The sequence below is a fragment of the Plectropomus leopardus genome, chromosome 7 (genome assembly GCF_026936395.1).
Source record: "Plectropomus leopardus strain MGB_pleo_1.0 chromosome 7, ASM2693639v1, whole genome shotgun sequence".
In the NCBI taxonomy this organism is placed as follows: Eukaryota; Metazoa; Chordata; class Actinopteri; order Perciformes; family Serranidae; genus Plectropomus; species Plectropomus leopardus.
In genome coordinates this window covers 13,843,614-13,866,934 of record NC_142182.1, presented here as the reverse complement: position 1 = coordinate 13,866,934, position 23,321 = coordinate 13,843,614, and the positions used below count along the sequence as shown (strand labels likewise).

The 23,321-nt window shown below is 42.4% G+C and overlaps 2 protein-coding genes across 4 annotated transcripts in view; one reads left to right on the top strand and one right to left on the bottom strand.

Moving 5' to 3' along the window:
• Positions 1-23,321, top strand: part of pamr1b (peptidase domain containing associated with muscle regeneration 1b) — a 71,542-nt gene that overhangs the window by 23,276 nt on the left and 24,945 nt on the right. For 2 of the 3 annotated variants that reach the window (XM_088079984.1, XM_042496820.2), the window contains exon 4: positions 21,369-21,790. The exons of the other annotated variant lie outside the window; for it this stretch is intronic. In XM_088079984.1, the coding sequence (XP_087936110.1) occupies positions 21,637-21,790 (154 nt within the window). In that variant the 5' untranslated portion in view covers positions 21,369-21,636. The remainder of the gene's footprint in view (positions 1-21,368; positions 21,791-23,321) is intronic. 3 annotated transcript variants of the gene reach the window in all.
• fjx1 (four-jointed box kinase 1) lies at positions 1,512-3,975 on the bottom strand. The gene has a single exon (XM_042496496.2). It carries the CDS (start codon positions 3,458-3,460, stop codon positions 2,177-2,179), a length of 1,284 nt encoding a protein of 427 aa, XP_042352430.1. The 5' UTR covers positions 3,461-3,975; the 3' UTR covers positions 1,512-2,176.

Genomic DNA, 23,321 nt, shown 5'->3' with positions numbered 1-23,321 from the left:
AAATGGCTTTCTTCTGCGAAGGAATGCCCAAAAAAACCTAATTAGGAAAATGAAACTTTCATCTTCCATTTAGCTAACAAATGAAGTTGACAGTGATGTTAACAGTGAAGACAGATGTGTGGCAGGCAGGGCGAGATGTGGGTTAAATACAGAGTGAGAGATGTCGTGCAAGGCAGGAGAGAAGGGCAGGTTGGGGGTCTGGTTTAGACCTGCAGACCTCGGTTTAGCATTTTTTTAATCCCTGGTGCCTGCACCATGTCGTAAATCTCACTGCAGCGTCGGCATTAACAGACATGCTTAGAGCGCGATGCCCAGCTGCAACACCCGCCCCCTCTCCGAAACACACATGTTCACAGACTAACCCAGCACATTCACATGACCTGCTTTCCCCTATACAGTCAGTGCACATATTGATCCCCAAGTCCCTATTAGAGCTGCAGCAGGCAGTTTGTCTGGAAAAATCCTCCAGTTACACCTGCTTAAACCTCTGCTGCTTCTCTGCCACTTAATGCAGTGACCTAGCAGGGAGAAATATAAATCACTGATACTGACACACGTGCTGTAAGACCTGAAATGAAGTGCAAGCACAAATGAAGCAACTATTTGAACAAGATACACTCATCTTGCTCTGTGGAGATGTACTAACAGTAGTGGTGTACCCCGGAGTTGGCCATATATTAAAAAAAAGTTGTAAAAGAAACCAGATGAGGTGCAGAGCAGTGAGAAGGCTGGAATAAATTAGGCCTTCAAACGTTCGATCATTGACTCTGCCTCTGATGTGCTCGTAAGTCTAGAACCAGAAATCAGTAACACAGAGCTGTGCCCAAGGTGGAACTAATAAGGAAAGGATGCTTCTAAAAAGACTCAAATTAGAGAAAGATGTGGTTATGAGAAGTGAAAGCATACAGCATAAATAATAAAGCTGACCTCCAGACATTACCTTTCTCTTATAAACCTTTCACAGTTACAAAGTAGACCTTTGAAAAACTGTAAACAAGACTCCTCTGAGAGCAAAGCGCTCATTAATTGTGGGCTTGGCCTCTCAGCAGCACATACACCCACAAAGGGAGTTTTCTTGTTAGCTGAACAGATTGAACCAATAAACCAGCCTTGGCCGCAGGTTGACCGCTTATATTACCAGAGTGACGAATATTCTGTAATCTGTCTTCTGGTACTGAAAAGCGGGAAGTTTTGATATAGTAGGGGAATAGTAAAGCCCCTTTTCAAAGGATGTCAAATGATGTCAGTTGTCTCCTTTAGTTTATCATTCTGGGTGAGATTATAAAGGGGATTAGAGATTCCTGTCTTAGTGTGCCTGTGGCTGACAGAATAGCTCCTGGGGAACAGTATGCCAGTACAAGATATTTCTACAGCACAATGAGAGCACTGTAATGGGCAAGTACAGAGGCAGGAGGTGCAGAGGCAGACTCGTAAGTAAATATTTGATGCGCTCTAATATGGCAGTTAAGCGGAAACTGCATACAAAACACATTAGTCCGACAACAGTCAAATTAAATTACAGTGTATTTATCAAAAAGGACAAGAGATTTTGGAATGTTACAATGCACGTTAAATTAGTGGAGCATCAAATTCCCAAAACAGGTCGTCAGACAATATTTACAATGCATTTACAACATGATACACAGTCTGACTTTAAGGCTGAATATGCAATCCAAACACAATTACAGGAGTGCAGGTGCTGCTATGACAAGGTACTGTGCAAATGATTTCCTATAAAAAGCGGGCCAAATGTCAACAGAAACACAGTATTCAAGACTCGATAAATGTTAAGGCTTAGGACTTTATCGTTAGGATTGTTGAACACAAGGCAAGTATCCAAACACACATGAAGGGCTGCGTTATGATCCCCTATAGCCTATTCTTTACATTGAATCCTTTTCAGGGTGAGCTTCAGTAGGGTGAAGTTAAGACGGGATACTGGCCTTAATCATTCCTCTCTGTGAGGCATACAGTGGAAATCTCAGCAGGGAGATTATAAACATGTGTCAAATGTACTTATTTATAAAGTAGGCAACACATTCTATTCACAAGAGGTAGTTCAGCTGGATATTCAAGACAGTTTTGTGTAATGCGCATCAGTTTAGCACAGGTGTGCCAATCGCGTTTGCAGAGCTGGTTACACCGTGCAGACAACAAATCCATCACCTGTGAATGTTCACAGCTGGCTGTACTTCCCTTTGCAATGCAAAATGTGTTTGTATAATCTGTCTATCCTGTCCTGGAGAACACCGGCGTGCTCGTCTGAGAGAAATCCTAATTCCAGAGACAAAGGCTCGCTGTCTCTGTAGAGCTCCAGCAGCCTTTTTCTGGCGTCTCTGCGCCTGTGCAGCTCCGCCACGCGCTGCATGGTCCTTTTTCTGAACACACACACGGAGCTCAGCACTGTATTGTGATATTTCTCCCACATGTTTAACACCCGAAAGCCGTGCACGAGTCCTGCCTCGTTGTCTATGAAAACAAGGTCACCGCTGGGTGTTTTGAGGAGGTTGTTGGTGTCCCTCTCCATTACGCGCGAGTCCCACTGCAGGCTGAACAGATTGCTGACGAGTCTGTCGAAGTTTGCAGTCAGGTAGTCGAAGATGATCAGGTCGGTCCACTGCATGAGCTCCAGCAGCTCCGCCGTCGTCTTGTTCCAGAGCGCCACGAGCACAGGATGCAGCCCGCTGCTCTCCTGTCGGAGCGGCGCAGGTGTGACCACCCCGGTCAGGTTGGAGACCCACTCGGTGAGAGACACCACGGCTCGATCACTCCACTGTAAACCACCTATCCGCGACCTCACAGCCGCCCATTGTTCACTGTCACTGTTCAGCTGGGACAGTATGAGAGGAGGCAGGTTTGTGATGCCAAGCAAACTGGCAAGGTAATACGTCAAAGTTTCCCCTTGCACCTGATCCGCGTTTATCCCGTAACGCACACACGCTTTGGTCCCATCTGCAAAAGTGGCGAGCTGATTAGATATCCTCCCGCATCCAGGCTCCAGCTTCACTATCCTGTGTGTCCTGGCTCTCTCTCGCCAAGCCCGAGCATATTCCTCCGTGAAGCCCACGGGGAGGAGATCTTCCAGCCAATCACTCCAAAATATCCCATCCTCCACCGGGGAGCCCAACTTGACCGGGCCCTCCCGCAGCGCTGACCTCTTGTTATCCCCATTCTCATGGTAATCTCGATTTCCTGCAGAGGCAGTTTGATCACTGAGGTTGCGAGCCTCAAGTCTGCCCCCCAAGTGCGGTCTTTGTGCCGACGGGACAGCGAGCAATGCCCGGAAAGTTTTGGCGGATAGGTCCGCTGGGAGACCTTGGTGAAAAGACCCTCCGCCCGGTGTTGAGAACCTCCGTTTGTGTCGCTCCAAACGGTTCTCCAGTGCGCTCCAGACGTAGAAAACACTCGCAAGGGCGCACAGGAAAAGAAGAGCGAACAAGTTTGCTGAAACAGCCCTCATGCTGAAGACCCCCCTTTCCCTCGGAGACCGACAGAGCTCCGTCGGGTTTAAAGAAGACCGAAATAATGAATTTTCTTCAATCCACAGTTGAGGTGGAGCGGCTGTGAGGCGTGCGCCCCGTGTCCCGTCCGCCGCTCACAGGCGGACTGTTTGAGATCACAGGAAGGAGAGGGTCTCCGACACAGTGTGAATCTCATCTCCCGTCCTGTTCAGATGCCTTGTCACATCCCTCCTCTGCGGGAAACGGAGCATTTCGGATCACCACAGCGGATATCCTCTATTGAACGCTTTCCATTATAACCCGCTGGCGTCGTAGGTGCTTTCTGTCCGTGTGCACCTCTCCGTTTCTCATCTTGCCTTCTCTTTCTCTCTCTCTCTCTCCCCACCGGGCGCTTGGTGAGTTTGATTTGTGGTGGTGTCGGCTCGCAGAGAGACACTAGGCGGTGAGACACGTGACTCCAGTCCCGAGATGGTGGGCGGATCGTGGGAAGGAGGGTTCAGCGAGGAGCGGAGCAAGTGCACCGCACCGCGTTTTGTGTGTGTGTGATGTGATGTGAGAGGATTGTGTGGTATTGGCAAAGGCAGCCATTATGATAATTGATACCTAGGGCAGAAATACTTTGGAAATAATGTCACCATTTTAAACAAATTATATTTCGTGCCCGTGTACCTACCAAGCAGAATTTGAGACGAAGGCAGGCAGGGATGAAGTGGAGGGAAAACTGCTTGAACCCAGTTTGCCCAAATTTGTGCAAAACATCCACCTACCATTTTTTGAATTCTGTTCCTAATTTATGATCTCTATGAGGTCATTGTGGATCACAGGAAGCACTTAGTAGCATCAGCAGCTTTTCTTATATTGTTTTGGCACTGCCCTCCATTACTTTGGATTTGAAATGAAGATATAAATATGGGGTCAAAGTGCTGCCTTTCAGCTTTATGGCTGCTTGAGTGTGTTTACATTCATTCCCAGAGAAACATTTGGTAACTCAATAAGTCCTTTTTTCTCATCAGAAATAAATGCTTTTCTTATTTTGAGATTACTAAATTCCAATTTGTTTCTCCTAAACTCCCATTAGGAGGAATGAGGAGCAAACAAATATATCAGCGGGAGCTTTTGCTGTGCTCATTGGCTTTCCAGGTGTGAGACAAGTCTGAGAACAAAGAAAATACACAGAGTTGAGACTTGAATTTGATCACTGACACAAAATTCTGAGCCAATTTATAAGCCAATCAATAGTTCTTTTGGACCATACTTTTTATCTCAAGAGGATATTGTTTCAGACATACAAAGATAGGTGCAGTGAGAGAGAAAAACAGCCTTTTAAGATCTTTAGTTGGCATCGGGCTGAGACAATAGGAAGGATTCGAATTTGATTTGATTTTAAGAAGTAGAAATCTTATTTTGAATTTCCCTTTCGTCTGGGTGTTGGATGAACACTGTAGGACTAATTTCAATTTTCACCCAGCTTTACGACAAGGCTTCAAAACCTACACACAAGGCAACCATTCATGCCCTAAAAATGGAATGTTTGTCAACTGGTATCTATCCAGCTGATCATATGATTCACTGCTGATAACCAGACGGAAGCCAAAAAGATCCTGAAACAAGCACGAAGTAAGGATAGCTGCAGTAGAGACCTGGCAAAGAGTGTCTGCAGATCTGTCATTGAATGGAAATGAATGCAACCAAATATTAAATGTGATTAAGTTTGTTTAGATTTATTTTAAAGACCATCAAATTTAATTGTCAGCACTTTAATTTCACTGTTCCATTGTTTCTTTTAAAAGCCAATGTACCACAGAGCCAAGACAATAAAAATGTGTTGATGTCCTAAGACTTACAGACAGCACTGTATACAGTAACAGCCTCAGACTTTGCAGCAATCTGGTTGTTCCTCCCATCCACTAAATAGTTTTTAAGGCTACAAACATATGTTGAGACATTTTTAAATAATCTACAACTCAAAAAAATGCAAGGTCCACTTACTAGCTTATTGCAGAGCCTTACTCCATTTCTTACCATCTTCAACAGCGTATGGAGTTTGTTCCTTCATGATGCATACCAGCAAAAACCTTGTGTTTTAAAAGTTCATGCTCCTTTTTGTATTCTTAAAATAAAAACATTGTTATTTCAATTTCTGCCGCTAAGTATTTGATCATTTCCCTATGAACACCCGGTGCATAATAAAGTCAACTCCTGCTCTTTTCATCTTTGTCCAAGGCTTTTGTTAAACCAAATATAACATGCATGCACACAAACTCCTTTATACACATCTCCCTCATTAAGTTATTCCTCATTAGCATCCCTTCTCAACTCTTTACCATTCGACTCATGTTTTCACACTCTGTATCTTGAACCTTAGTTTGCTAATCAAATTAATTGGGTCATTTTTGTAGCAACATGCTGGCATGCTAAACTGCCTGAGTCGAAAAGACAGCTGCAGACAAGAATACTCAATTACATCCAGTAAACTAGAGGTCGACTAATGTGTGCTTTAAACGCCCGGAGCATTGAAGCTGTTATCTTCATGCCGATATGCATGTTAGTTTACAGCCCGAAGAGAGATGTACTGAACTACACAAAACCCATCTTTTAATATCTAATAACATGCAGGAATAGACAGGAAAGAACTTGTAGCAGACAAGAAGGTGAATGATTCAGATGTGGTCGTATTGCCCATGTAGCTCTCGTTTTTTTTTTTTTGGCCATCAGCCGAATAATTTGTTCAATTCCCATCCTGTGTTTGATTCTGCAATTCAGATCGACAGCGGTGGCAGTGCAGAGAGGAACGTAAAAAAAATCCCCAGGTTGCGCACGAGTGGAGAAGCATTTACAAATTCTAGAATCTCAAGAAACGGTTTGTGTTGTGGTGCATGGCTGAGCATGTTTCTCTAACATGGTAGACAAAAGAGTGAATCCTTGTGGAGGTGGGGTTTTTCCATCTGGTTTTTAGGAGCTGTTAAACACAAATTAGCCTTTGCAAATTGCACACTGTGTCTGTGTTCCACTTGGATAGGGATACTAAATAGGCTCACCAAATACACACAAGCATAGATGGATACACAAAGGATACCTTCAAGTATTTTACATTTGAATAAATGTGTATTGGATGTCAGTGTGGCATGTTATCTCTCTGCTTGTTCTTTAGTCCTGATATAAAAACCTTGCTTCCGCCAGGTCTGGCAACTTCACTTTCTCCTTAAAGCTGAGTAACAGTAAGACTTCCAAGGTCTAGACATAGGAAATGAATATGGCTTAAGTGCATTGCTGGAATTCTATCTGATGTGTGTTGCTTTTTAGGAGTGTGGACTGACTTTATTTACTGGCTCAGTCTACGGCAACAACGCGGCTCTCGGTGTCTCTTTCCCCCGAGCACAAGTGCAGGCATGTTCACATATCAAACCTATCTGTTTCTTGCCATGTGTTATCTGCAGGTCAGTGAACCTCTGAGTCCCCCTCCTCCTTCTCCTGCTGCATTCCTCCCTCTGCTTTCCTCGTAAATCCCATAGTAGTCTCAGGGGGGCTGTAACACCGGGAAAGCCTTTCCCCACCAGTCATGCCTGTCCGTGGTCAAGCGTTGCAGCGACACGAGAGCCCAGACCGTCTGTCATTCTGTCCACAGCGTCACAGTACACCCATCACCCGTGCCATCTGACCACACCACAGCTGTGATATGATCTTGGGGTCTTGGTGTGGTGCCTGTCTCCCAGTGCAGATGGACAGAGGGACTCAAAAGATGTAAAGGGATGGGGGACAGAGGAGGAGAAAGTGCAGCAGGCTTCTGTCACTTCCCTCGTAGTCTGAGGTTAGTTCACGCAGAGCAATAACTCATAGGTCCCTTGACACTTTGCAGCACTCTGTTTCCTGGACTGAATAATGAATGTGCAGGGCTTCCATTAGCGTTGAAAGCTCCGATTATTTCACAGGGCCTGACAATTACTCATGCTCAGGGATTCGGGGACAGGGCGGGGGAGATGAGGATGAACTCATCATCTCATGATGAAGATATCTATGTAAGAATATGCATTCTATGGACACGTGTGTGCTGGTATGTCAGGTGTGGAGCAGATAATAAGAAGATTCAGTGATCTGATTTAGTATTCTTGTGGTGAGTACCTATGCACACTGAACTGTCAATACCTGCCTTGAATCCAGGAACTGAGATAAAGCCATCTGTTCAAGAAGCGCAGCATGTGCTTCTCCTTGCTCAGAACGCCACATTTTGGCTGCGATAAACTTGCAGTGGAAGATGTTCCATTCAAAATGAATACTCTAGAGACAGATAAGACATTTCTTTTAACTACTCGTGACAGAAACACAATGTCGTCAGCACTTATCTCAGCACTTATCTCTAGTTACGCTTTGGAATAGTGCACTAATTGCACAATACGGACCCTATAGTGGGCACACTATACTTTCTTGGCATCTTTTAACAGGCAGATGTTGCTGATGTTGAATGCAAGAGGTTACGCTGCTTAATTCTCAGCCATAGTGTTTCAAGGATGATGCAGTTTTTAAAAGCAGCAGCAGTCACCCTCATGGCTTTATCTAGACAGAAACCCAGGGTCTCAGAGGCAGCGAGCAGAAACAAGCAGCCTATGCAGAATCAAACAGGAGCTGTTGCTACCATAAGAGATTCACTGCACCGTTGGGACCTGAGCATGGCACAAAGCCACTGAACTGCTGCCCCCTTTTCCACCAGTCATTGTGGTTTCAGTAGCCTGCCTTTGCCACTTTCCTGATATGCAGGCTCAATGCTTTTAGCAAGGACAGGTTGGTTCCTGTTTGCTAATGAATCAGATATTGTTAATGAATGTTGAATTACTCTCTCAGCTGTGGAGGAAAAGCAGGATGCTTAGCTTATTGATGTACTGTACTCCCCATCTCCATCTGGTCTCCACTCAGCAGAAGTTTTAGAGGGAGGGGGGTTTGAACCGTCAGAGGAGTGGGCGATTGAAATTCAGCGCTACACAAGGGAGACCCTCTTACAAGCGCACAATCGGGGATGGGAAGAGGGAGATGTACTGTCGAGCCACTCGATTAAAGAATCAGTGTCCAATCTCCTGGATTACACCCCCTGACCTGCCACGCCAAATCCCCTATTAAATAAGTCAAGAATTGAATTCTTTTTACTTTCCTTTCTGCTAACTGGCTTATTGACTCAAGTGTGCTCAGTGCTTTGTGGCGAAGCTCGCCTTTAAATTGGCTAAAGGGAGAGTTTAAGAACATCTGATCATTACTAGAAAAGTCATGACATTCAAAGCCCTAGTGTATTTTTTTTTTCTACTTCAGATGAAACATGGCGTGTGATATGGTTTTGCCCCAGCACTTGAGGGGTAGAGGGGGGGGTCATACGGTCAGTTAAGATTAGAAATGGTGGTTGAATGTCCTCCTAACGTTTCAGCGAAACATTTAGCAGCTTCAAGTTTAATGGGTGAGCAGTGTGAAGTGCTTGCTCTCATCATATCACATTGGAATGAATCTTCTGAGGGAGGAGTGCTGCGGTTTGCATTCGTCTTCTTTCCCAGCTCCTCCCCGCCATCTCCAGATTTCAAACCCGTTGACGCAACCACTAATGAAAAACATTTAGCTTTTTCAGCATATGGCAGAGAGTAGAGGGAATTTAGTTGCATTCTTTTGAACAGATGTATGGAGATGTGCGTATCAGCGTGATTCATTTTAACAGAACCAGCTCTACTGACTTGGGGGCATTTTGCTCTGTAGATCATGAAGCAAGTGGGAACAAGTTCATATTTCATATGGTTAAATTTACAGCCTACAGTCAGATTAAAAAGATCTGCGCAGTGCTGTATTATTATTTATTTGCTGTATGGGGCATTCTGTAAACATATGCTGGTGGACAAGAAACTATATTACCAGTGTTCTCTTTTGTGCTTTCATTGGGATCCGATGCTTCAAAGCCTTAAACGCTGCTTAGTCAGACGTAAGTTGAAAAAAACAAAGAAATGCAATAAGCCAGCAGAGAGCAGCTAACAGTTTGACAGCTCAGGCAGTAGTAATTATCAGCTGTTACAGATCCGTTGATACTGAAATATCCCATAATAGGTAGACGTACCCATAAATAGTACACTGGCTTGACTACATTCTAACATAGGAAACATTTAGCACCTGACAGCACCTTATTTCAATCCCAAAATTTCTTTCTCCCAGTTGCACTCCCTTTTTCCTTCTCCTCAGCAGTAGTACTTATGGTGTTGGAGGGTTAACTGAAGGAAAAGGCCAGAATCCTGGACACAAGAATGACCCCTTAGCATTTTGACCTTTTCCTACCCATGAGGCCGGTAGTGTTGACAGGGCCCTGGTGGGGGAAGGGTAAACAAACGAGCCACATGGAAAAGAACTCCAGGCAACCACAAGTAAAACAAAAACATGGAAAAACCTTACTCAGAACTCTCTCAGTCTCTCACTCCAAATTAGCATGCAATATAGACCGTATGAGTTCGTCATGTCTTGTTTAATATAAAAATAGTTCAAGTTGATTCAAAGAATTGTCTAGTTTTGTGGAGCTTTCTATGTTCTCGGCACAGCGTGTCTAAATCAGGAATAATCCCTTTACTCTTATCTTTTAATCTTTGTTCATTTCTCTGAACTGTGCTGCATAAATAACAACATCCTGCTTGTCTTTCTGAGCCTGGAATCAGCACAAGTACATAAAATCGGCTTTTCCATCATTTGAGGAAAAAAAAACAAAAAAGAAAACCCAGGGAGGAAGCTCAGCGCTCTGGCCATTTGATACCGGCTTTATTTCACTGGAAGTCAGCTATAAAGTGGAGGCTTGATCATTTACGGCTGTGGCCTTGTGGAACGAGCCCTTTTCCATAGGCCTTGATGTTGAGTGTATTTTACTTGCTTATGCTTCACTGGTGCCTGGAATCTCTAATGTGGCAGATAGACGCTCCCCACTGATAGATTTGTGTCCCCTGGGACAGGTTTGTATCACTGTTGGCTGTCAGCGCATACATTATGCCGTTTAAGCAAGAATGATCACTGCTATTAACAACAAAGCAGGCCCAATTGAATAATTTAAGGTAGTGGGTAGTGGCTCGTTGCTGATAAAAGAAGGGAGTGGAGAATTGATCAAACAGCCAGCCCTCACCCAGCTGTGGGAATATAAATAATAAAATGAGATCAGAGTGATTGGCTACGGTGCCCCGTTCCAGTCCGGTGCCTACTACTTACATTCCTCTCCCACTGAGATCTGCACCGTGGACATCTTGATTCCACTTTCCTGCTCGCAATGGCAAATCAATATGTTCCATAACAGATGGGGGTGGGAGCGATTGGACGTACTTCATGTGAAATCCTAGAAAGTGATGTGCTGCAGTAAAGGGCTCTTTTTTTTCTTTTCACCTTGGTCTGTACAGGTTTTTGTGACTCGCCTGCACAAGAGAAAAAGACATATCATCTCTTCCACATCAGACGTGCTTATGAGTCTTCAAAGTCTACTTTAAATTCATCTCATGCCTGCTTTGAAAGATATTGCACAGATTTGTAGGCTCTGACTCCCTCTAGAGGGAGTAAGGATTAAGAACACTCCCACTCACTTAGAATATGTACTTTTAACTGACCAGCTTACACCAAATCTTACATTTTTGATTCATTTTGCAGGATTAACTCATCTCATCTGATATGATCATGCTGAGAGAGTCTTGGCACTCTCATAAGAACATTGAACTCACAGATAGGAGGGCAATGTACATCTCCACAGTTGCACCACAGTCAATGCTGCATGTTCAGTCTTCAGCTGCCCACGTTGTTGGAGGTTAGACATCAGTCTGGGCAATGCATGATGTAACAGTTCTGTAAGGGTACATTTATTAGAGTCAGAAACACATCCTCTGCTATCAGGAGGATTTATCAGTTGAGATCATAGTGCTATTTCTGGCCTGGATATCTTAACTATCTTGGAATAGCATGCTTTGAATCAAGATCAGCTCATATTTTTTAAGTTTATAGTTCTGTTACTTGAGGGTTGATCCCAGACAAGTGATCACCTCTTTGACATGCCACTAATTAAGTGCGGGCATTTCAACATCATGGTTTTTGACTCTGGAGGGTGTGAGAACCATGACTCTGTGCAAAAGATCAAAGTTTTGTTTTTTTTCAAATTAACTTTATCTTTCACATAGTAGGGAAATTGCGACCAAAACTGAATAGCACAGAACCAATAATGTTGATAGTGGGTGCGTGTTTTAATTTTTCAGAAATTGTGAAGAGCTTCTACTCTCTCTGTTCTTGTTTCATTTAATTTTATGGTGTTTTGTTTTTATTTAATTGCTCACTGGTTCAGTCTCTGTTCCTTATACACACACACACACACACACACACACACACACACACACACACACACACACACACACACACACACACACACACACACACACACACACACACAGTGTGTGTCTCTGATTCCATAATGGAAATCCTATTACAAATTCAGACTCTCTATATGCACTTATTTTAGAACAGAAACACTATCTTAAAAGCTGCTGTATGTTTCATCTAAATATTGTGCTACTGGCAGATTTTTCCATGAATGTAAAAATTTAAGTCCACACATACTGCTGTGAAAAATGGGCTTACACAGATTTCATAGAGTGGTCTATGAGACATGTCAGTGGTACAAAGTGTAATATCTAAAGGGGTCACTTGGCAAGATACAGCCCAAAAAGAAAAAAAAAGTACATGTATACGGACTTTCTCTCTCCACCACAAGCAAATTGCCAAAATATACCCAATATGTTTGGGTGCCTTCAACCTCCTATTTACTCAGACTGCAATGACATGTGCATTGCTGTGTGGTTTACTGTGCGGTCAGGACCTTGGCCCACTTTCCCAAACATTTTCTGCATTTTCATCTCCGGCCACAAGAGGCTGCTGTGCACATAGCGTCTCTCATACAGAACTTGGTCTGAAAGACCTACTCTAGCTGTTTCATGTCGTCTGCTGTCTGTGCTAGAACTCCAGTCTGAACAGAAATAAAGGGAAGTGGTGACCTCATGCTTAAGAGAAGGATAGGAGGGAGGAAAAATACAGACTTTGGGCTACAACAACAGAAACTGACGGTGTGTCTGTCCATTTGCACACGTTGCACTGTAGTTTTTATTACATTGTTATTATATGTTGGTCAACATTTTTGACTCAAAGTGTGTTAGATAATATTATGAAAAAAGTTAAAATGCATTTATCTGAAAAAGAGGGATATGCCACAACCATGCACACACTGAATACAGGTCAGAGAGTCAAAAGCCAGTGAGTAAACAGTGCGGTCCAAATGTTTAATTTAAAGGAGCGGTGTGTAGGATTTAGTGGCATTTAGCAGCGAGTATTGCAATCAGCTAAAACTCCTGAGTAGGAATCCTTTAGTGTTCATTGTTTATGATGTTTGTACCTGGAGCTAATTATCCACAAAGAAGTCTTCCTCTCCAAAACAAACAGACGAGGTGATTTAAAGAGGTAAAAATACTGAATTACCAGGTATATGGTACAAATCGGTGTTTCTTCAACATTGTTTGGCTTTTGGCAAAGGGGCTGCTAGTGGTGGCAAGTGCAAAAATGCAATGCCCATATCTAGAGCCAGTGTTTGGTTTGTCCATTCTGGGCTACTATGGAAAGATTGTGGTGCAACATGGCGAACTGTGGACAAGTTCCAAGTTCACTATAATCGGCTGATTCTGAAGAAATAAAAACAGGATGATTATTTTTTTCCCCTGGTATTTATACATTAAAGAAAACATACAAATTGTCAATTTTATGTAAATATATCCCCCATGAATTCGACAAACTGCGCTTTTAAGTTGTCAATGGATTTACATTATCTAGTTCAAGGTTCATGACCTTTAATGTCCAGCTTTCATCATCTTTCTGTTTTTGAATGTATGTAATCATCTGATTATGATCACATCGACCCAGTTAGTGATACCAACATGCAACTTTACATTATAAATTAGACTTAAAACAATGTATTTGAGTTATGCAGGACATGAGCTCATTTTTCAGGAAGTGTTTTATTTACATGGTGTGCTTGCTTAGTTAATAGAAAACTCATTTCTTATTATGCAAGCAGTAGCATGGTTTAAGTTCTGATGACTCACATCATTTGTGATTTTTAATGCCATAATTATAATATAGTTATTTTCACTAATACTCATTCCGTGTTATTATTTGTATAATGCACATGATCTCAGTGTTTGACTTATTTGTATCATATCCCACTTAATTGCGCTAAGGCATGCTACGTAGTCAGGCTTATTATTTGGCACGGGATGATACCACCCTGGATCCACTGTTATTATGATGATGGCTGCGAAGCAACAAACCCTCCCATAAAACTAAATCCAAAACTAATGTGTCTATAAATACATCAGATCAGGTATCACGAGGGGGGAGCACCTTGTCCACACGCTACATCCTGGCATCCTGCACAGTGAGCATGATCTCCCTCCTGTTTGTTTTGCACGTTAAGCCTCATTAAGGGGCTCTGTTCTGTAAAACTGTGAAGTCCTCCTGTCAAGTGTTCCATTCCTCACATAAAATGCCACATCTGCCACTGAGAACATGTTGAGCTCACCGGCTCCTGTCTGGAGACTCCTCGAGAGCTATAACCAATAGAAACGAATAACAAAAACACAGAGAGCTCAGAGTGGAGAAACAGCTCTTAAAGCAGCAAAGTTGGAGAGGAATTGGAGAATTGGAGAGCCGAGGTGATGTGCTGTAAAATGTTGGGTTTCTGTTAATGGGCTTTGGGCGGATGTTTTCCGCTTTAAAGTAGCTTAGCGGTTCCAATTCTGGTCTCTCAAACTGACCTCACTCAGCCCAACTTTTTTCTTTCATTCTCCCACCTCCCCTATATCTCTCTGACCAAATTATTTCCACCACAGTGGCACAGCCTTGGAGCTTTGCTACATATGGTGACAGGAAGGGGATGCAAAAAAAGATGTCCAAAACAGAGACCTAGTTGCCATGCTACTCCAAAACAAACTCTCCTGTGTCAGACAGTTGTCTGGTTCATTGCCTTTGGGCTATTCTTTACCAGCGATAACACAACAAGGGTTGTGATAAACACAGATTAAGACAAAGAAATGCAACTGCCTACTAAACACAAGCAGAGGCAGGTCTGCAGGATACTGTGTCCCATGTCAGAGACCTCATGATTCCTTGTTGGAACCCAGAGCAGATGGAAAGTCTCCTCCTTCCTCCTGCACATCATACTCTCTGTCTCCTTCCATGTCCTTCTGAGGTTTCCATTATAAGAATGACTTTTTTTTTATTGCATCATGTTTCCATCTTCCAAGAAGGGAGTTTGGTCAGCAATTACTCAAGGAGCTTCCAGTGCTACTGCTACCATCTCCAGTTGTTCTTCCCTTTTCAACAATTTAATTTTCAGAGTTTGTAGCTATGCTGATAAGACTGTTTTAGACCTCACAGCTGTAGTCTACAGTCCGCCTATAAACTTGGATGGGCTGGACAAGATTTATGATCTTGACAGCCATTTGGATGGTGCTGTGAGACTATTCTGAGACCAATCCCACTCACAGTATTGAAAGAGAAGGTGACCTTGTCACAGTCGATCTCCAATTTATTTCCAAGGGGAGTGCCCTTGTGTTATTGGACAAACTTTAAACTTTCTCCTGGTTCAAGCTTTTAAATTTCAATCAAACCATTACAAAGCAAAGGGTATGTGTGTGATAATGTTTACTAAGGTTTGCAAATACTGGCTGATTTTAAGTTTGGGTTTGCAGATCTGCAGATATTTCACAGACGCTGTAATTCCAATAAGGTTGTTTCCTATTAAAATAAGTTGTTTCCAATTAAATCGTTTTTCTTATAAGGATCAGCAATGTTCTGATTCAGGGAACATAGCCCACATATCGCTTCAAAGATCCTGATTACAAATTGTCAGAAGGTTTATATTATACTCAAACTGTGACTTAATGCGATAGATTGACTGTATAGCGTGTTCTTGGCAGTACATGTGGAAGAGCTCATCCTGGATATTATATGGGTGTGGAGCTCGCCAGGTCACACATGTGTGTGCATATGCTCAGATATGTGCACCGATTCTCTTGCATCCTATCTATAGACGCCCTTGAGGGTGCTATAATGATCTTAACTTTAATATTGTTCCCTGCTGTTGCGCTCTCCTGCAGATGGACCTTTTGCTGTGGAATTAACAGGGTGTAAAAGGATGTGAAATCCAAGTCTTTGTCATTTGCAGCCAGGGCAGCTATAGCTGCATAGCTTTACTGGGTGGAGACCCTAGAGGACAAATATAGAGCTTCATACAAGTAACATTTAAATGTATTTGATGTGATTTAAAGATTGAGGTAAATTAAAGCCAGGCAGGGTCTGTTTGGAGTGTGCTTTAAAATCAAAGAGTGTGGTACATGTGAGCCAAACTGTATATGTAAGATGTTCCTGGTAAAGTAACTTTAATATAGTATTCGTTTCAAGCACTGAGAATGCTTTGAAGTATCCAGAATCGGATGGGCGGCTGCGGTGATGTGAAATGTAATTCTTGAGGCACCATATCTAACTTAATCTAACATGATTCACCTATAGGCATACATGCAATGTCAAAATGACGATTATATGCATGCAGGGGAATGTGCTTCATATGAACAGGGTCAGTAAGTTCAGGCACATCCACCCTAAAGCTTTTTTTTTTTTAACTATATCTCTTTTTAGTATATTCAGACCACATATATTTTGGCCTCATTTTTTTTCTTTTATATTGTGTCACATAATATCATGTCATTATCACCATCCATCTTACCTCTTTTAAGCCCCTTTTACACTGAGTGTTCAAGTTGGGAATATTGTGCCATTATGCCGCCTCGCCGTTCTGTATAAAAGGTACAATCGTGGAATGGTAGGAAAGAGTTGTCTCTCCTTTGAGCCGACAGAGGAGCTAGTAATAGCACTGAAACAGTGTAAATGGGGCCCGAACATAGGCAGGACGGGTGTGACGTTTTGATGATGTGTAGCTCCCACCATGGGAGATTTTCAAAGCAGCAGTTGGCGACTAGCTCAAAGAGGACGAACAGGTCATAAATGTCCGCAAATTGGGAAAGCAATGAGGTCAGGGAGGTCCTTACCCTATGAGCAGATATGTAGGTTATATATCACAAAAGAGGCTGACGCTGCTGTGTTAAACACCCATCACTCCACTTTTGCTTCTGTGATGCCAGAATGTTACCTAAAATCACTCATTGGAGCAACATCATGCTGCTGTTGTTTGGTTGTGAGCAAAAATGCAAAGGCAAGGTAGACAGGCTTTTGTTTGTTCCTTCCCTTTAACTGCGCTCGTGTAATAAAGCATAAAGACTGGTGAGGTGAAAGGACAGACAGAGCCCTGCTCCTCTTCATGGACAGATAATTATGCATAAACACAGTGGTTGTGCAGAGTAGTTAACCTTTAAAAGAGTTCATAAAAACAAGCTCTTCATAAGTGGAGTGTTCTCTTTAGAGTGCAGCCCATAAATGAGAGCATATTTGGCGTCTAGTTTGACACAGTCCTGCACTATTAAGTTTCTAGCCCGCGCCTCGTCGTGGCAATATGCTCCTGGCAACAGTTGTCCCCTGCTTTGCTAAAGAGCTGCTGCAGGCATCTGTCTTACCTGTGAAGTACTCGGCCTAGTTTCCATCCACCGCATCAAATGGAGACGGCATCTCGTGCCATGATAGAGCGAAGCTGTTAACTTTTTTGGGAAAAACAGCCGCTCGTGTTTTCTGTGTGTCCACTATGTAACCATAGAAATGGGATGAATGGGATGCCATGATGAGATTCCTTTATATTAAAACCACATGGCGCCTCAGACACCTTCATTTTGTCTGACCCTTGCATGAACTCTCGGACCTCAAACACAAACAAGTTAAAATGCTGCTGATAATGAACTGATCCAACAACCTTTTTGAACTATACTTACATATATCCTCTGAAAAACCTTCTGTAACTAATGTGTAGTCAACAGTGAATGTCATTAAGTGTAATGGTTCCTACATTATTTGTTGTGTCCCTTCTGCACCACTTTTTCATGTACTTGGTAATGAGGTTTTACTGTGGGCTGTGGGCAGGGGGCCCATTGTCTTTGACCAACCACAGTCACTGTGGTGCCAACTGAGAAGCTCTATAATGCAGCCCAGGATGAGCGTGGTCTGTGGGTCATGAGAAAATGGTTCCCTTCGGGAAAATATCTCTATTACAGCAATGATGAATGAAGGTATCAGCGGGGCTCTGTTTTTCTGGGAGGGTGGACAAAATGATTGAGTCTTCAAGAGTCATGCGGGCAAAACAGATACAACATGGCAGAACTACACCTCAGTGTAATATTGAGTTTTATGATGTGGCATCCATTGTCCACTGAAAAATGTGTATCTTGTTTGTTTTATAGCTTGTTTTATACCAAACATACAATAAGCAATATCTGCGCAAGGTAGACTGCAAAATAAAAAGCAGCGCTCGATCTTATAAGTCAGCCAATTCGGCAACACTTTCTCTCTCCCAACTTGCCAAATACAGATGCTTGGTCACTGACACATTACGTCAAAATATGATGCATAGGTACCCCCTCGGCATCAGTTTTGGATATTCAAGGACTGTGTATCAATTAACACTTGTTACATGCATCGTCTCCTTTCAAAACAAACCTTCGTTTTTACAGGAAAAGTACAGTTTCAGCTTGTTAAACTCATTCATATTTTTCAAAATAAACTTTGTTTTTAGGTATACTTCCTTACGCTTACACAACAGAAGCACGTAGCAAGGTTTAGAAAAAAAGCCTAGTTTGGCTAAAACTAAGTACACATGCTACTAATGTAAACATAACATCACCTGACATACATTATTGGCATAGCATGCTAAAGATACTGGCACACTTATCAAAACAACTTGAGCAGCAAGCTGCCAGGTAAGAGTCAGAGTTTGTTTGACCCATCCACCTCAACTTCTACCTAATTCAGATGTTCTTGCTCTGTATACTATGGTAGCTACCCAGATTGTCAATAATTGCTGTCACGCTGGTCATCTCATACTGCTAAAGGGTGCTCAGTGTCTGTCGCCGATGGGCCACTCACCAAGCGTCTGTATTGTTAATGAGACCAGGTTGAAGTAGGATTTCATGAACTACAAAAGAATGCCGACAACAGTATTAATTTTGTAGTAGTGTGTGTCAGTATTTTGACCCATCTTTGAATTTTTCTGCAGTGCTTGAAAAATGTAAGCTTAAGTCCTGGTACGATCAGAGTGTAGATAACATGACTATGAGACTTCAGAAATCCACAAAATTACCTTTCCCATTATCTTCTCCAGTGTAACATTATCACTGTCATAACTTTCAGCTCACATCAGTGACATAATGCTCCTTGAGGAGGTCCTTGTGTTGTGAAAGCCCTGTAAGTATTCCTGTGTGGGTTGAGAATGTTTCTCTACTTTGTAAAGTAAATAAACCATTTAAAGACCTACCAGATTGTCTGAAAAAAGCATAGCCACAAAGCTGTTTTTCAGGGAAATTTGACATTCAGAGATATACACCATTTCAAAGGATGAGGATGTTTCCTAGCAGACATATAGACTCTAGTACTCATAGCTATTGTAAACTTTGCATGTAGTAAACAATATGCAATCTAACATAATCTTGATTACCTTTGTATACCATTTTGTTATGTAGAGGTAACTAATGTTAAAATGTAATATTCTGTTTAAGCCCAATGGCGAGGCAGTTTTTTAATGTATAATAAAAACATATAAAACACTTTAAATATTTTTTTTGCATTTAACAAAAAATGGACATATACAATCTATTCTGCTGACAGAGTAGACTGCAGCTTTAGCCTCCCTGAAATTTGAAAACAGTGTCCATTAACCTGAAAATCTGGGGTTTCACATAATAAACCATTAGGCATCTGGACAAACAGTAGAGAGGTGGTGAAAGGTGGATTCAAAGCACAGCGAGGCAGACAATATTTCCTTTCCTCCCCCCTCTTTTCCTTGATTTTCCTTTTTTCCTGCCTCTTTCTCTCTTCTGTATATCCCTGTGTTTTCATTCCTTTATTTTCTTTATAAACCATCTTGATTTCAGTCTGTTTTTCAATTTCCCTACAAAACACACACAGACTGGAGACCCGCTCATGTCTTCCTTCTATGGTCTAAATCCTGCTGTTTTAGGAAACTAGTAGGGATATTTGATTCTCCGGCTCTGAGTCGTTTGATCTGTAGGCCTATTCCCTGTTAGCTCTTGCATGCAGCCTGGAGTCCCAGTGGGCAAGGAACAACAAATGAATTAAATCCAGGGCCATATCCAGCTGAAATAAAACACACCCAGGAGATCGTGCAAACTAACAATCGTTGTTAAAAAAAAAAAAAAAAAAGCAGCTGAGCAACTGTGTTTACACTGGCCACCACTCTGTTGTTTAAGTCTAAGTTTTAAAGCAAGATTGTAATGAAAGGTAAAACTATCTAAATTTATGTTCTCCCACCATTTGATTTGCAGGATAACATTAACTTTAACAGTGCATCAAACTGTTGAAAGTTATTTGATCATAAAAAACATAGTAAGGACCATACTGTATTTGTGATTGTTGAAGAGTTATAAGAATATGTCAGAATTTTTGGATATGCACATTTTCTTTCTTACCGAGAGTTAGATAAGAGGGTTGATATCACTCTTCCAAATATGTAGCTGAGGCCAAATCTGGTTAGTTTAGGTGAGCATTAGCGGAGTGAAAACATTGGAAACCATGGATGTATAAAGAGAACTAGATACAGCACTGAAGATGGGGCCCTGTTTGTTCAAGAGTTGCTCAGTGGATCATGAAGCCGAAAAGTTCAATTTCTCAGGTATAAAATTAGCTGGATCTCCTGCAATGCATAGCCCATAGAGCAAGTGCACTATAGGTGAGTGGCTAACTTCTGGTTTAGCCCTTTGTTAAGTTGAAATGGGATAAAAAAAAATTTGCGGCGCTTCAAGACTTTCCAAATGTGATTAGACCGAATAATCAAAGCCTGAGAGTGAAAAGAGTGATTGCAGGGGTTTTAACATTCAACAAAAATATATCCCTGGATTCACAGATGTCTCTTTCACAATGAAAGTCTATGGGAAAAAAAGTCTTTTTGGGCCCCATGGCATCACATGACGGACTACCTTGCCTACTTTGTCAAATTGACTTCAAAAACAGACACTTTTTTTCTTGGGGCTTGGGGGAAACAGCTACTTTGGCTCAGTACAAAGGTAACAAAATCTGGGAAGGAAGGAGACAGGGAACAGTCTGCCACACAACCATCTGCAAAATGTCATATTTTTTTCTTCTTACTTCGTTTAACATGCAGAATTAACAAAAAAAGATACTGACTGCAAAAAAAACAAGCTTTAGAGGAACAAGTAAGTGGCTTTTGTTTGGACAGAGCCAATCTAGCAGTGTCCTATTCCAGTTTTTATGCTAAACTAAACTAATGACCTCTGGATGTGGTTTCATTTTTAGTGTATTAGGCTTCGATCGTCTCACCTGACTCTCTGCTATAAAGCAAACAAGTGTAATTTGAAAAAATAGCAAACTAATTCTTTAAACTTACAATAATTTGGCTACTGACTAGATGGTTTTGTGAAACACACTGCTTTCTGAGATTATACACAAAGCTGCTGTTTTCAAGCTTAGTAAGGTGTGAACTTCAGAAACACTGACCTCAAGATTTTTTAGACATGAACACACAAGCATTAGAGCAGACATAAATTTTATCACATTATTGATGTTGTCAGCATGGCAGGCACGTAGTGTTGAACATAAACTGATTGTTATATGCCTTCTCTCACTTTGTGTGTGTGTGTGTGTGTGTGTGTGTGTGTGTGTGTGTGTGTGTGTGTGTGTGACACACCATAATGAGTTAAGCACAAGACGGTGGAGCCTGCATTCATTCAAGAGCAGTGACGTCGTCCTCTGAGTGGAGCGAGGGGAGGTTTTGGGAGACCACTGCAAGTGGAACTCCTTGCGAGGCTGGGCTGTAACCTGAAGCCAGAGAGAAGTGAGAGAGAGAAACTAAGAGAGAAGGAAAGAGAGAGAGAAAGAGAAATGGAGGGAGGGGGAGGGAAGGACTGAAGGGCCAAGAGAAGGTGATGTCAGCTGAGTTCAGAAAGTAAACAGAGTTCCAGACTGCAGCATGCTGTCTGCGGGACCGGGACTGCAGCTGGGGCAAACCCATGGGGGCACCCACACGACCCTGTGGACCCGCACCTTTATCTCTTGGAGGGAGGGCTGGTTCCTCTTCATCTTCTTCTTCATCTCTTTACCCCTAGGGACATCCTGGCCCTACGGTAAGAGACTGGCAAACACTTTGCCTTCGCCGCTCTTCTTTCTCTCCCTCGCACTGTCTATGTGTTTGGCACAGCCTCTTGGTTTATGTTCTTTGTTCTGAAAAAGCCGGCATCAGCAACTCTCTCCATCCCGTCTTCCATTCTATCCTCTAAAAGCACAACAGCGCTCAGCAAGGCTTGTAAAAGAGGATCCACAGAGAGACAGTGATGTAAAATCCAGCTTTTTACAGAGGGTGCGAAGAAAAACAGCACTTACAAAGTTTGTGCAATCTTGACTTTACAACTTCTGAAATACAGAGTGAGGGATTTGTCCTGTGGTTGTTTGTTTATTGTCCCATTAAAAGGGGTTCTGTGATATCCACACCCCATTCTACTCATTGTTGTTGTTTCTCTGTGTGAAATGAAAGTGAGATTTGTTTTTCTGCTCTTAAATAAAAGAACCAACAGCTGGATGTGGCCACACATTCCTTGAGGTAAAGTGAGGCGGCTGCAGTCCTAATAGGAGTGTTGAATCTTGGCATTCATTCGCTTTTGTGTGTGAGCTCTTCTTTAAATGCCTAAGTGTATTCTCCCCGAGATTGTGATCGCCTCTGCCTGTTTACCCCGGGTGACCAGTTCAACTGCTGCAGGAAGACATGAGTCACATTTGAGTCAATCATGATGGTAATGTGTATCACATACACTGTCTCCAAGACTCCTAACCAAACTGCTGCCCTCTGTATGATTCCCTTCGCACGGTTACCAGGCAGTTAAATAATACTTTCAATTTGTAATGTTGGTGAATGTGGCAAAGGGCTGGGCAGAACACAGCTGTGTTAAGCTGCAGTGACTAAGAGCATGCACTCTGGCAGATTTGCCAACTTATGTTGTTGAGAGCTGAGTCACTCTCGGCACGGCTTGTTTCATAATCGTGCATTATCAGCTGATGATAGATGTTTTCTGTTGAGCAATCGCAAATAGTTTCCTTTTCTTAGAGCAGAGCAGAGGTGTTTACATGCCGATCCTGACTGTGTGGACATGTCTGTTTACAACTCTGTGTGTGTGTGTGTGTGTGTGTGTGTGTGCGTGTGTGTGTGTGTGTGTGTGTGTGTGTGTGTGTGTGTGTGTGTGTGTGTGCGTGCGTGCGTGCGTGTGTGTGTGTGTTTGTGTGTGTTTGTTTCTGTGTTTTTGTGTGTGCTTTGGTGTCCCTACTGAGGCACTTCTGATCCATGTAAGGCTTCCTGTTTAGGATCCTCCACCCACCTGAATCCTGAGATGTCCTGTGCCTCTGACACACTCTCCTTATAGTCTATGTAACTAACGTTGTCAGGGCTACTGGATAGTGTGCTGTAAGAAACAAAGACCAAGGCTTGCATTCCTGAAAAGGATATTTCTTTGGAGAAAGCGAAATCTTGGCACAGAATATAGTTACAAGAAGAAAAACATGTCCTCTGGTTGAGCGTTTGGAAAAAATAGTGTGTGATATCAGACTCAGGAGTTCAGCCCAAGTTTAGTCGCTAAATGCTGAAAACAAATGTGCACATCTCAGACT

Coding starts and splice junctions, on each gene's coding strand:
- fjx1 (XM_042496496.2), bottom strand. CDS start 3,460: ATGAGGGCTGTTTCAGCAAACTTGTTCGCTCTTCTTTTCCTGTGCGCC.